At 39.9% G+C, this 16,041-nt stretch overlaps 1 protein-coding gene across 3 annotated transcripts in view; it reads right to left on the bottom strand.

Annotated features, from left to right (window-relative positions):
- LOC126161620 (sphingomyelin phosphodiesterase-like) overlaps nucleotides 1–16,041 on the bottom strand; it is a 361,860-nt gene that overhangs the window by 34,315 nt on the left and 311,504 nt on the right. For 2 of the 3 annotated variants that reach the window (XM_049917578.1, XM_049917580.1), the window contains exon 7: nucleotides 10,632–10,826. The exons of the other annotated variant lie outside the window; for it this stretch is intronic. In XM_049917578.1, the coding sequence (XP_049773535.1) occupies nucleotides 10,632–10,826 (195 nt within the window). The remainder of the gene's footprint in view (nucleotides 1–10,631; nucleotides 10,827–16,041) is intronic. 3 annotated transcript variants of the gene reach the window in all.

The following is a 16,041-nucleotide window of genomic DNA, read 5'->3' on the forward strand; positions in this document are numbered from 1 at the left end:
ATCACACTGACAGAACCACAGGCACATAGACACAGGCAACAGAGCATGCACAATGTCAGCACTAGTACAGTGTATATCCACCTTTCGTAGCAATGCAGGCTGCTATTCTCCCATGGAGATGATCGTAGAGATGCTGGATATAGTCCTGTGGAACGGCTTGCCATGCCATTTCCACCTGGCGCCTCAGTTGGACCAGCGTTCGTGCTGGACGTGCAGACCGCGTGAGACGACGCTTCATCCAGTCCCAAACATGCTCAATGGGGGACAGATCCGGAGATCTTGCTGGCCAGGGTAGTTGACTTACACCTTCTAGAGCACGTTGGGTGGCACGGGATACATGCGGACGTGCATTGTCCTGTTGGAACAGCAAGTTCCCTTGCCGGTCTAGGAATGGTAGAACGATGGGTTCGATGACAGTTTGGATGTACCGTGCACTATTCAGTGTCCCCTCGACGATCACCAGTGGTGTACGGCCAGTGTAGGAGATCGCTCCCCACACCATGATGCCGGGTGTTGGCCCTGTGTGCCTCGGTCGTATGCAGTCCTGATTGTGGCGCTCACCTGCACGGCGCCAAACACGCATACGACCATCATTGGCACCAAGGCAGAAGCGATTCTCATCGCTGAAGACGACACGCCTCCATTCGTCCCTCCATTCACGCCTGTCGCGACACCACTGGAGGCGGGCTGCACGATGTTGGGGCGTGAGCGGAAGACGGCCTAACGGTGTGCGGGACCACAGCCCAGCTTCATGGAGATGGTTGCGAATGGTCCTCGCCGATACCCCAGGAGCAACAGTGTCCCTAATTTGCTGGGAAGTGGCGGTGCGGTCCCCTACGGCACTGCGTAGGATCCTACGGTCTTGGCGTGCATCCGTGCGTCGCTGCGGTCCGGTCCCAGGTCGACGGGCACGTGCACCTTCCGCCGACCACTGGCGACAACATCGATGTACTGTGGAGACCTCACGCCCCACGTGTTGAGCAATTCGGCGGTACGTCCACCCGGCCTCCCGCATGCCCACTATACGCCCTCGCTCAAAGTCCGTCAACTGCACATACGGTTCACGTCCATGCTGTCGCGGCATGCTACCAGTGTTAAAGACTGCGATGGAGCTCTGTATGCCACGGCAAACTGGCTGACACTGACGGCGGCGGTGCACAAATGCTGCGCAGCTAGCGCCATTCGACGGCCAACACCGCGGTTCCTGGTGTGTCCGCTGTGCTGTGCGTGTGATCATTGCTTGTACAGCCCTCTCGCAGTGCCCGGAGCAAGTATGGTGGGTGTGACACACCGGTGTCAATGTGTTCTTTTTTCCATTTCCAGGAGTGTATTTGTATGAGTTGACTGATTCCAATTGTGACTCATAAGCTACTAGGTTTTTGCACTTTGTGACATGTGAACATTTAAAGCAAGTTGCCAGTGTTTGCACCACCTGGAAATCTTATTAATATCCAACTGAATATTTGTGCATCTTTTTTCAGATAGTGCCTCACTATCTGTGAAAAATCTGAGGTTACTATTAATATTTTCTGTCAAATTATTACTATATAACATGAGCTGTAAGGGTGCCAACAAGATACACTGTGGCATGCCTGAAGTTACTTCTACATCAATTAATGGCTCTCCATCAAAATAAAAAGCTGTGTCCTCCCTACCAAGAAATTGTGCATAATTGTATAGTTTAGAGTGAATTTGTGTTAAACATAATTTGTAGAGTTTTATTTTGCAATCCACAAAAACAATATTGATAGTGATGGGATAAGAAAACTGTTCATAATAAAGGTTTTTTGGTTCCAAATATTGGATCTGCTTAGGCTACTGAAAATCAATTGAATTGCATTCTAAAAGAACACAGTGGTCATTAGAACTTTAAAATGTGATTTTGGTATTTTTTTTATACCAGAATAGCAAATATATACGAGAAATATTGACTGATATAAATATTTTGTAGATCTGATATTGGGTTATATTTCATATGGACATTATTGTGCTGTTCTTGCATATATTTAAATGCTGAGCTGCCTAGAAGTTAGCTTCACTTTCCTTAGAGTGTAGCATAAAGATAATACATTGCTTGCCTCAGTAGCACTATCATCTGTCATTTAACATTTCCATTAATGACTTGAGAATGACATTATTTTTTGAATTACTGTTTTGAGCCACTACACTAGCTAAGTATATTAAATAAATGATGTGACACATAACACTATCTGATCAGAAGCATCAGGACACTCCTATGTAATGTATAATTGACTACTAGATGTCACAAGAGGTGTATCCACTAGCATAAAAGTATTGTGTTGTCAGTATAAACACAGTTACAATAGGTTGGGTCGATCAGGAGAGCTCAGTGACTTTGAATGTGACTAGTCACTGGGTGTCATCTGAAGATAAATTTATTAGGGACATTTCAACTTTTATAAAGCTGTCCCAGTCAACTGTTGGTGACGTGATTGCAAAGTGGAAATGTGAAGGAACAACTGCAGGTAAGCCAAGACCAGGCAGACTCCATATATTGACCGACACTGAACACTGGGCATTGTGGAATGTAGTGTTAAACATTACATGAAATCAGTGAAGGGATAATGTATGAGTTACAAAGTGCTACCATCAGTCCAGCTAGCACAATGACTGTGTGTATGGAGTTAAAAAGAATGGGATACCATTGTTGACCGGCTCCCATAAATGACACATTTCTATAGTCGATGGTAAGTGATGCTTGAGGTAATGTGAACAGTCAAGATGTCAGACAGTGGATGATTGGAAATAAATTAGCAATCATGATAATTTGTTAACTATGAGTCATGGCGGTTTCTGTGAGGGTGCACACGCGATCCTAATGGTGCCACTTGTGTGCATGTTCCATTGATTCTGGCTCTTGTCATATAATCTTGGCTTGGTTGTGTGTTCCCTCTGGTACTGTGTGGTAGTGAGTGGTGTGTGGGACATGAAGCTGAATGGGTGTGCCTGAGTACTCAGCATTCTGGTGATTGCAGTGCGTTGAGACCATTCATTGTTGGCCTATGAGGGACCTTGTTTTCCTGCAGCATTGACCATTGCTAGTGGCAAGTTTAGTGGGCAAGTAGCAGCTCTCATCACATGCAACTTAGTTATGAAGTTCATCAGTCAATTGTGGTGTTGTAAACATGTTGAGATGTATTGAACAACTTGTTAGCAGCTACGAGCAGAGGGCAGTACTATCTGGTGTCTACCTGGAGCCCTTAAGCCTCCTTGGCACTTATTTGAAATTATGTGTGAAGACTGTTCAGTAAGTACTGTACCAACAGATTGCCAATTCTGCCCCAGTTTGAACTTGGCATTAATCCAATTCCTTATGCCTTTCAGTGACCCCATTTGGGGCTGTGTGTGTCAATCTGGAGGTTTCTGTAAGCGCCAAGATAGTGTTATGCATTGTTAATCTGACACTTAAAATCATTTTTTGTTATGCTTGAGTGTTGGATACTACTGATTGTGATTTCTGTTTGGTGAAGACCTTATGGCCCTTCCTGGCGCAAGTTATTGGTTTTGGCCTGTAACTGAAATTTTGTGCACTACACCTAGAGGTACACACATGTAGGTCAAGTGTGTGTGTAAGCTCATATTTGCACACTGTAAAGGGACACCCTCCTCTAGCATTACTTTTCTTCAATAGAAGTTATCGATACCAAAAATACTTTCTCCTTTTAATCAGGTTAATATTATCTCAGGTGTTTAACTAAAGGAATTTCATATGGTTTTGTACATGATGTGGTATATTTTAGACTATAATCCATAAAAAGACATTACTTTATTTTCGTTGTTACAATCAGTATGTACTAACTCTGTATGTACAGTTAAAATTACTCTTCTTCTGGAAACATTATGAAATATCTGGCACACTTAAAATTTCTGTTATTAATTGTGCAGTCAGATGATATTTATTATGTTTATTCTGAATTCATTAATAAAATAATGGTACATATTAACAGAAAGTCATTTGTCAAGGAAGTTTGTAAACTCTTTGGAATATTGTTAGTACTGCAGAATGGAATAGCAGTGGACATGCCTCAGATGTGATCGGACGTGTTTTTATGTTTGGGAATAACAATGTAATTTTCGATTTTGAAGTGGAAATTGTAAAGAGAGTTTGAGAGTTTGACATAGAAAAATGTGAAAGAGTAAAAATTACAGAAACAGAAATTTCTGCTCAGGCAATATTTCAACATTATTTGTGTCGACTGGAACTGTGAGAACCTATAATATCAAAAAATTTCAGCTTCAAATTCAGTATCTAGACATGAAGAACTGGAGCCACCTATGAGAAGAGAAGATAAGTAAAAAAGTTTATTGTATATCTAATGCCTCTCAAAGAGTTTATTTTGAAGTCAGTGACAATCAACAAATGATGTGATGGAGGGGTAAATTATAACACACTCTTACTCGATGTTGAGGACCCATTCGGGTTATAGGTGTACATTTTAACCAGCTATCTGCCATTTGGTGTGTATCCAAATTACAGTCTCTATTAGTCCCTAAGAGGCCCCAGTAAAGATGTACGTTGACTTATTTAAGCTTACTTGAATGATTATGTACTTATTCTTTTAAATGACTTTGTGCATTGTTTCTTGTTATTGCTAGGAAGGTTGAACTGCAACTTTTATGAGTGGATCGCTCCTGTACTGAAGTTTTAATAGTTGGTTTCCTTGAAAATAATTTTTAATTGCCCATTTAAGTATTGCTGTGTAAGTAAATTTCTATTGAACTCATTTGCTGTTTGTTGTTTGGTATATGTTGACAGCCTTGTATCAGCAGTGGTTGATGCATCGCTGTTCTGTTGGTCTGGTGCAGGGACACATTTTCCTTCTATTTCGGGGGCTTTCCCATCATTGCAATATGCCTAGATGTTGGCAGGTCATGCATGCTTCTGCAGATCTCCCATTTCACCCTCAAGTTGAGTAAATTCTTTTGGTATCATGCTGCAGTGGGGGTGTCACTGGATTAGGACTTGGCTTTAGTGATTTTGGGGAAGCAGTTTACTCAGTGTTTTGATTGTTGTAAGGTCCTTGTGGGCCTGTGATGAAACCCTTTGGGGAAACTGAACACTGAATTTCTTGATTTCTTTAAAAAAATAATGGTTTATTTGTCATTACCATTTTAATAGTGTTTTAAGGGCCCAGTAATTTATTTAAATAGTTAACTTGATTTTAAAAGCCTTTTGGCCATCAGTGAAGTATTACTGTTTGCTTTGGTTTTTACGTTTGGATAGCATTTGACCAGCTTGGCCATATCTTGTCTATATGGGAGCAGAATAACATTGTCTTATAAAGCCAAAGTGTCATCATTTGCCTTATGCTGCCTTAGCAAAAGGAAAATTTAATGTGACTGTGTACCTCCTAATGACGAGGCAGCTAATAGACTTTGGATACCAACATTATGTGTACTTGTAACTAATTTCTCATCTTGGAGTAGACCTGGAGCTTACTGTTGCAGTGGAGATGCATGTATTTTCATGTTTTTCATTTAATGTTTGTTCAACTTTTATTCAAGTCCTGTTGTGGAATTAGCCCACAGTTGTAATGCTAGTCATGTAGACAGCATGCCACCACAAGTTTATTTAGTCAATTAGCTGTTTGTAATCAGACCACCATTGTATTGTACACCTGACATGTTCTTCAAGTACCATTTATAATTTTATGTATAATGTAAATGCCCTTATGCATTATGATATTAATTTAAAAACCTTAACTATTTGTATGAATTTGGCAAGAATCTAAGTAACTGTTTGTTGGCTTGTGATATAATTGTTATTAAATAAAAATATTTGTTTGGGAATGATAAAAGATGTATCTAGTTGGCCACCCTTCCATATATATGTCTGCTTGTGTCTGTATATGTGTGGATGAATATGTGTGTGTGTGTGTGAGTGTATACCTGTCCTTTTTCCCCCCAAAGGTAAGTCTTTCCGCTCCTGGGATTGGAATGACTCCTTACCCTCTCCCTTAAAACCCATCCTTTCGTCTTTCCCTCTCCTTCCCTCTTTCCTGATGAAGCAACCGTTGGTTGCGAAAGCTTGAAATTTTGCGTGTGTGTTTGTGTGTTTTTTTTATTGTGTCTATCTACCAGCGCTTTCCCATTTACATATACTGTGAAATGCAATGCACAGGTTATGTTCCATTTTACCAGGTTTTGTGTGCACCACAGTTAATCTAAACTAGTCATCAAGAGCTCTGTGTGAGCAATAAGCATGTGGTTATAGTGTGTCCCTAGAATCATGATTTAAAGCCTCTTCTAGAAATTTTGTAAGTAGTCCTTCACAGGATAGTTCACCTCTATCTTTTAATGTGTGCCAGTACAGTTTCTTCAGCTTCTCTGTGACACTCTCCCATGGATCAAACAAATCTGTGACCATTTATACTGCTCTCTGTATATGTTCAATTCCACTGTAGTCCTATTTGGTATGGGTGCCATACACTTGAGCAGTATTCCAGAATGGACCACACAAATCATTTGTAAACAACCTCCTTTGTAGTCTGATTGCATTTCCCAGGTACTTTGCCAATAAACTGAAGTCTGATACTTGCCTTACCAATGACTGAGCTTGTGTGAACATTTCATTTCATATCCCTACAAAGTGTTATGCCCATGTGTTTGTAGGAATTGAGTAATTCTGACTGTGATTCATTGATATTATAGTCATAGGACACTACATATTTTCATTTTGTGAAGGGCACTATTTTACATTTTCATTTCAAGCAAGTGGCCAACCTTTTCACAAATTTAAAATCTTATCAAGATCAAACTAAATATATATATATGCAGCTTATTACAGTTTCTTACAGACAGTATTTCCCTATAGATAACTGCATCATCTGCAAAAAGACTGAGATTACTAGCAGTTTTATCAACACGGTCAGTAATATACATGAACATCAAGTGTCTAGATACATTTCCCTGGGGCACACCTGAAGTTACTCCTATATCTGATAATGACTCTTCATCCAAGATAATGCTGCCTTCTCCCTACCAAAAAATCCTTAGTCCATTTACAAAATTCACATGATGACCCATGTCAATGTACTTTTGACGATACACATAGATGTTGTATTGAGTCAAACACTTTTTGGAAATCAAGAAATACTACATCCTGACTACTTTTATCCAAAGCTTTCAGTATGCTGTGAGAAAAGAGTGAGTTGGCTTTCACATGGTTGATGTTTTCGGAATCCAGCATGGAGGAGATCATTCTGTTTGAGATACCTCATTATGCTGGAGCTCAGAATATGTTCTAAGATTCCACACAAAATTGATGTCAAAGATGTTAGATGGCATTTTTATGGATCACTTCTACTTCCCTTCTTGTAAATGGGTGTGACCTGTGCTTTCTTCCAACTACTGGGTACAGTTTTTAGCTCAAAGGATCTGTACCTGATTATATTTAGAAGAGGGCCGAACTCAGCCACAAATTCAGCATAGAATCTGATAGGGATTCCTTTTACCCTGTAGCATTGTTCAGTTTTAAGTCTTTCAGCTGATTCTCAACACCACTGATACTAACACTTGTTTCACTCATTTCTTCAGTAGTGCAAGGATTAAATTGGGACTGTTCTCCTGAGTTTTTATTTGTAAATGTAAAGTTAAAAATGGCAGCATTGCAGATTTTGCATTTCCACCCTTAATTTCAGTTCATGTCTCATTTGCAACTGACTGGACACTAACTTGGGTGTCACTAACAGCCTATACATACAACCAGAATTTCTTACGGTTTTGTGAAAGATCATTTAACAATATTCTGCCATGGTAGTCACTGAAGACATCATGCATTGCTCTCTAGACAGCTAAACATCTTTCACTCATAATCTCTCTATCTCTACCCTATACTTCGTTTTATATCTATTGTACAGTAGTCTCTCTTTTCTTAGAAGTTTCTTTACAGTGACTGTATACCATGGAGGGTCCCTCCCATTGTGAATAGTTCTACTTGGTACATATCTATCCATTACATTCTTTTAAACTTGAGCCAGAGTTCCTCTACATGCTCCTGTTCTGTGCTAAATATTTCAAGTTCCTCATTAAGATATGACATTACTGCTTTTTTTATCTCGTTTGCTGAACATATATATCATTCTTCTTCTTTTAGGTGTCCTTTGTGCTTTGATAATCATCGTTGCCACAACCACATTATTATGTGGACATCCTAAATAGGTCAGGTCTATTTGTTGCAATTATATCTAATATATTTCCATCATGAGTAGCGTATCAAACCATCTGTTCTAGGTAGTATTCAGAGAAGACAATTAGTAGTGTCTCATAGGATGTCTTGCCATGACCAACACTAACAATACTGTGGTTTTCTCAGTTGATTGTTGGATGATTAAAGTCTCCACAAATGATTACAGTGCAGTTGGGAAACTTACATACAAGCAAACTGAGGTTTTCCCTAAAGTTTTTGGTTATATCAGGAGGTGAGTTGGGTGGGGGATAGAAAGATCCAATTACCATTTTATGCCTACCTCCAATACTGAGTCTTGCCCCAACAATATCGTATGCAGTTTCAATTTCTATTTCAATGGATTTGAGGTTCTTGTCTGCTTCAACAAATACACCACCTCCATTACCCATTAGCTATCCTTTTGATAAATGCTTAAAATATCCCCCAAAAATCCCACTGCTATCAATTTCAGGTTTCAACAACCTTTCTGTACCTTGTATTGTATGAGCTTCACTGCTCCTAGTATTTTAAAACTCTCACCTGTGCTGTGGTGGTGGGGAAGAGGGGGGGGGGGGGGGGGACATTCTTTTGGACCTTACACTTACACTTCTGGGTCTCCTTGTGTGCATCCCACAGAGAGTCAGCTGCCTGGGTAGTGCACAACTGACATATTTATTTATATGAATCACCTCTATAAAGAATATTTTTGTGTTCTGTATTGAAGGTAATGTGTTTAATTTTAACGAATTCAGAAGATAATGCAGTGAAAATTGGATCTGGCATTTATACCTGCATTTCCTTCATTTTTCGTCTTGGTATCTAAAAGAATAGACTCCTCCAATATAATGAAAATTGTACAAATGGTGCTAATTTCAGCAGTGTTTGTGGTGGAAAGCATAATTTATTCTTTGCCAATCTATCAACAGACTGAATATTATATGAAAGGTGTTTCCATATTGATTCATTACAAGAAAGAAACAGTCATGAACTGTAATATTAACTCAGACAAAAAACAGTTGCCACTTGGTGGAGAACTGGGGAAAACTGAGGCAATTATAATGAACTGTGAAATCAAAACTATTAACAGTGTGTTTTTGTTACTGTGGTAAATGTTTCAAGTTAATTCATCATTAGTATTTTGCATCAGTTTTATATTCATGTGTATTTCATTTTTGTATTACTGGTAATCAACTGAAAATGATGATTTAATAGTTAGGTGTTTTCTAATGTAACAGTAACCACAGCAGTATATTAAACTTCACTTAAGCAATTTCTCACAAACTAAAACAATTGATATGGTGACAGTTTATGAAAATGATAGTTGCTACTCACCATATAGTGGAGATACTGAGTAGCAGATAGGCACAACAAAAAGACTGTCAGAAAATTAACTTTCAGCCAACAAGGCCTTTGTCGGAGATGGAACACACACACACACACACACACACACACACACACACACACACACACACAAAACTGTGGTCTCTGGTTGCTGAGGCCACATTGCGGGAGCATATAGAAGAAGGTGAAGAGAGCATAGGGAAGCTAGGTCCAGTCAGGCGGTTAGACAGGGGTCAAGGCGGAGGGGGGGTCAGTGGAAAAGAAAAGAGATAAAAAGACTGAGTGGCTGTGTTGCTGGAATAGAGGACTGTGTAGCACTAGAATTGGAACATGGAAGGGGATAGAGGGTAAGGACAAAGACCAATGAAGGTTGAGGCCAGGAGGATTATGGGGACATAGGATATACTGCAGTTCCCATCTATGCAATTCAGAATTTGCACCAACACCACCTTTTCTGAATTGTGCAGGTGGGAACTCTCTCTGCAATATATCCCGTTCCCGTAACCCTCCTGGCCTTAACCTTTGTCAGTCATCATCCTCTAGTCTCTTCCCTGCTCCCATTCCAGCACTACATAGTCCTCTACTCCACCATGGACCAACAGTCTTTTTCCACTCTACTTTTCCTCTAACATTCCCCCCTCTGTCTAGCCTCCCGACTGCACCTAGCTGCCATACCCTCTCTCCACTGTGACCATGTATGCTACCACAAGCAGCACTTTACTATCCCCCACTCCTACCCTACTATCCCTCCACCTCCCTACCCAGGTCTCCTCCTTACCCCCTCCACCCGGTTGTGTCTCCCATCATGCACAGATGCTCACAGTGTGGCCTCAGCAGCTAGAGGCTGTGGTCATGTGTGTGTGAGTTTCAGCTATGTGTGCGTTTTCTATTCTGACGAAGACCTTGTTACCCAAAAGCTCATTTTCTGACAGTCAGCATCTCTGCTATATGATGAATGACAGTTATCCTTTTCATAATATTGCTGCATTCCATCATGGAGTTTCCACAGTACAGTTGATATTGAGTACGCACCAGTGCCATATGAGGAATTTTACTGAAAAAAAAGTATTGACAATAATAATGTAAAATCAAATTGGCTCACCAGTTATACTTATAGCACACATTGTTGTTGAGAGATATGATCCGAAGTCCTGGTCTCACAAGGGTTGTATAATATCCCCCCTTCATAACAGTTGGTACTATATCAGCTGGTAGCCATGTCTGCCACAGATTTGCCATTGTTTCGTAAAGCCATTTGGAGGATACAGTATCATCTGTTACATCATCAGGTGCGTACCTGTTTTAAGAATTACAGACAAAAAGAATATCTGCAAATTACAAATAATCGGTTTTAGGAATTTACTCATTATTTATCAATAATTTAGACTGTTCAGACAAACACAATTTCTTGAGTCTAAAAAACAGTTTTGATCACATTTATTTAACTTTAATGTTGTAGAAACAGTTCTCAGCTGAAATGTCGGATGTTGCTATGAAATACTCACAATACTCCATTGTCACAATTGACCAATATCTTGAGGTGTCACAAACCTGCAATTTATATGCATAAATTTTACTCCTCTTGCAAGGAGACAATGCCCTCTCCTGCAAGTTAAGTTACCTTATGTGTATCCCATCTTCCAAATTCTTATTACCCAAGTAGCTGTTCCCATATTTTTTTCATTTCTCCAGTTGTAATACTACATATATAAATGTCTAACAGCGATTATATAAAGAACAGTCATAGTGACCAACAACTTCAGGTGTCACAAACCTGAAGATGTCATTCAGTTGCACTGATGAAATATTGTGAGGATTTTATGATGACATCTGCTGTCTCACCTGAGAACCATTTCTACAACTAGTCTGTCACAAAAGCCTCAAAAAATATAATGTTAATGGTATTAGCACTTTTGGTTGGTAGACCATTGTCAGACAGATTTAAGGTGACAGCAACATATGCTTCAAGGTAAAACCAAATGATACACCTCTCCTCAGCTTGTGACTGATACCATTCGGGTGCTGCTGCTTCAAATAGTGTCCGATGATGGGCTATTGACCAAAAGCACTAACAATATAGCACTTTGACTGTTTTTTATATAATCACTGTTAGACATTCATATACATGGTGTCTCACCTTATTCTGCGACCTCAAATATCTCTGGAACAACAACAGATATTGAAAAATGGTTTTCACCACCATGAACGTACCGCAGGGGCTTAGGAAACCCAATACTATGCAAAATTTTAAAACGTGAACAAATAATATTTTCAATACAAACTTGTGTATTTTTAAGTTGACACCGCCTATTATTTTGTATGCAATCAGTAACATGAAAAATAACAAAAATAATGGTGTTGCTTGCATCACAATACGTCAATTACATACCGAGAAATTGCAAAGCGAAGTTGATGCTTGAAATAAATGAAACGCACAGCTAGCACACGTCCTGAGACTCAAGCGTGCACCTCACACCACCAGTAATCATGATGTGGTTGACGTACTATGTCAGTGGAGTGTTAATGTATGGTGTGATATTGTATGACAACACATCAATGGCCCATATTTCATTAATGGCACTTCCGAAGGGGAATAGTTAGCCCCTTCTTGAGCTGTACCTTTCTTGAACTGATCCACCTCTTATAATGTGTCAAATAATGCTGTATCAGAATGATGGATGTCCTGCACATAATGTTTATTGTTGTGAAATGACAACCAGATGTACAACCACTGGTAACACACTTGGTTTCACGTTTCTAAACGTCATAAGTTCTGAAATATGTGGCTTGTAAAGAATAGCAATGGTGTCACAGTTTCCAACCTAATGCATCGCATGTAGTACTGTGCTCAGAGCAGGGGTTGCCTGCACTGGTGCCTGTATCCTGCCGTGAACATACCAATATCAACATGGCACATTCTACCTTCAGTGTACAAGCGTCTCCTAATCTGGTCTGCTGAAGTGCTCTCATACTGTAATGTAATTCACATACGTTGCCATATAAAACTTGTTCTTGTGGCTTGTTACATTTGCCATCATCTAGTCGATATGCTGGCCTTCAGTAATGAAGAAAAACTAGATATTATTTTAATTTATGGTGAATGTCCCAGAAATGCAACTGCAGCTGTGACACTGTATGCTGAAGGCTACCCAGTTTGGCGGTGTCTGTTATGTTGAATCATTGGCAACATCTGCAAGATACTCACGGAAACAGGAAGCTGGGCACCCACAAAACTTTGATGTATAATGCAAGTGACTGCCAATGGAAATGATATTGCTGTTCTGGCTGCTGTAGTGCACAATCCTCAGGTGGGTGTATGAGAAATTGCATGAGGTGTAGGAATAAGCCACAGTAGTGTGTGCAGAATCTTGCAACAGCATCGGTTTCATCTGTTCCGTATCTCACTGCACCAAGAGCTGTACAGGAATGACTTTGAATCCCGCATTGCATTATGTCATTTTGCACTTCAGCAGTTGCAAGGTAATCCAGTATTCCTAAGCAATATGTTGTTCATTTACAAATCACGGTAATGTGAATCTGCAGAACACACACTACTGTTCTGTGCAAAATACCCACTGGATTTGCCAAGTTGCTCATCAATGACAGTGGAGTGTCAATGTTTGGTGCAGTATAATTGCTAACTGTATTGTAGGTCCCTATTTTTACTGTGGAACATTGAATGGACAGTGATATGCATCATTTCTTCAACACATTCTAGCACTCCTTGTGAAGGATCTAGGATTGGAAACACGTCTACCAATGTGGTTCCAACATGATGGGTGTCCTGCACACATTGCAAAAGTTGCCAGAGACATTTTACATGTGACATTTCCAAATAGGTGGATGGGGTGGGGAGGTACTGTACGATGGCCAGCATGGTTCCCTGACTTTAAGCCATCAGACTTCTTTCTCTGGGGTGCAGTGAGAGACAGAGTGTATCAAGAACCCCCAATAACAGTAGATTATATGCAACATTGTATTACTGCAGTGTGTGTGGCAATATCTGTAGAAACTCTACAATCTTTGCAACACTCTCTCGTTACCCATCTGCAAACATGTATTGATGCAAATGGAGGGCTCTTCGAACATATGTTGATGTGACACAGTTTCATTGGTTAGGATGTGGGTGTATTTTCTATGCTGGATGTAATGCACAACAATACAGTTTCTGTGGGTGACAGGACACTAGTAAATGTGTTTAGCAAAGTGAATTCAAGTGTGTTATCTCTAATGGTAGCTCTAGTTGTTGTCATTTTGCTAGAATAAACATACATTTACAATTTCAAAAACCTAAATTTGCATTGGATGTGTTACTTGTTTATTTTTGTGGATTGTGCATACCTTCCCATTGTGCGAGCCCCTGACACAGGCAGTATGAGGTGCACGCTTGAGTCTCAGGATGTGCGCTAGCTATGCGCTTCATTTATTTCAAGCATCAACTTTGCTTCACAATTTCTTGGGATGTACGTAATTGACATATTGTGATGCAACCAACACCATTATTTTTGTGATTTTTCATGCTATTGAATAAATATAAAATAATAGTGGGTGTTCATTTAAAAATACACAAGTTTGTGTTGAAAATAGCATTTATTTATATTTTAAAATTTTGCATAGTATTTAGTTTCCTAAGCCCCTGCCGTACATTCACAGTGGTGAAAACCATTTTTGAATATCTGTTGTTGTTCCAGAGATATCTGAGGTAGCATAGTTAGGTGAGACACCCTGTATATAGTATTACACCTCGAGAAATGAAAAAATATTGGAACAGCCATTTGGTTAATAGGAGTTTGGAACACAGGATACGCATAAGGTAACTTAACTTGCAGGAGAAGGCATTGACACCTTGCAAGAGGAGTAAGATGTATGCATATAAACTGCAATATAATATCTGCAGTATAGTCATTGAGTGAAAATCTATCATCCAGTACTACATCCCCATGTTAGTAATAAAGCTTATTGCAGCTCAGTGCTCATGTAAAATACATCTACATCTACATCTACATACATGCTCCGCAATCCACCATATGGTGCGTGGTGGAGGGTACCTCGTACCACAACTAGCATCTTCTCTCCCTATTCCACTCTAAATCAACGAGGGAAAAATGACTGCCTGTGTGCCTCTGTACAAGCCCTAATATCTCTCATCTTATCTTTGTGGTCTTTCCATGAAATATAAGTTGGCGGAGGTAAAATTGTACTGCAGTCAGCCTCAAATGCTGGTTCTCTAAATTTCCTCAGTAGCGATTCACAAAAAGAATGGCTTCTTTCCTCCAGAGACTCCCACCCAAGTTCCTGAAGCATTTCTGTAACACTCACATGATGATCAAACCTATCAGTAACAAATCTAGGAGCCTGCCTCTGAATTGCTTCTATGTCCTCCCTCAATCCGATCTGATAGGGATCCCAAACACTCGAGCAGTACTCAAGAAAAGGTCGTATTAGTGTTTAATAAGTGGTCTCCTTTACAGATGAACCACATCTCCCCAAAATTCTACCAATGAACCAAAGATGACTATCCACCTTCCCCACAACTGCCATTACATGCTTGTCCCACTTCATATCGCTCTGCAATGTTACGCCCAAATATTTAATCGATGTGATTGTGTCAAGTGTTTCACTACTAATGGAGTATTCAAACATTACGGGATTCTTTTTCCTATTCATCTGCATTAATTTACATTTATCTATATTTAGAGTTAGCTGCCATTCTTTACACCAATCACAAATCCTGTCCAAGTCATCTTGTATCCTCCTACAGTCACTCAACGATGACACCTTCCCGTACACCACAGCATCATCAGCAAACAGCCACACATTGCTATCCACCCTATCCAAAAGATCAGTTATGCAGATAGAAAACAAAATTGTACCTACTACACTTCCCTGGGGCACTCCAGATGATACCCTCACCTCTGATGAACACTCACCATCGAGGACAACGTACTGGGATCTATTACTTAAGAAGTAAAACTGGGTTTGCATGATAAGTCACTTTCTGTAGCTCATAAATATACAGGGTGATTATAATCAAAGTTAAACTTTCAAAATGCTGTAGAAATAACACCACTGGTCAGAATGGCATCAAATTGTTATGGAATATTATCGGAGAAGGGGAGGAAACGTATGGCAGAAGAAAAAAAAATAGTGTGAAAACTGACCAATAGATGGCGGTGTATGCGTCAGAATATGTAAATGAAAACACCTGTTATGTGTATGATCCTTTGAAGTTGGTATAAACACACCAGGACACGGCTTTTCCTCCTTTTTCATCTGCAACATTCGCCATGACTGTCTAAATGCAGGATCGTACTCTGCTTGTAAAGCTGTATTGCAAGAATGATGACTGTACACACATCACTCTGCAGAAGTTCCAGAAACTGAAGGGTTAAAAAAAAGGCATAGGTCCAATGACTGGTGTGGGTCTGGAGAAAATGATTCAGAAATTCGAAAAGACGAGTTCTTTTGGTGTGGGTTTTGAAGAGAAGGGAACTTCCAGTCCTGTTACCTGT

Source organism: Schistocerca cancellata, chromosome 2 (genome assembly GCF_023864275.1).
Source record: "Schistocerca cancellata isolate TAMUIC-IGC-003103 chromosome 2, iqSchCanc2.1, whole genome shotgun sequence".
Taxonomy (NCBI): domain Eukaryota; kingdom Metazoa; phylum Arthropoda; class Insecta; order Orthoptera; family Acrididae; genus Schistocerca; species Schistocerca cancellata.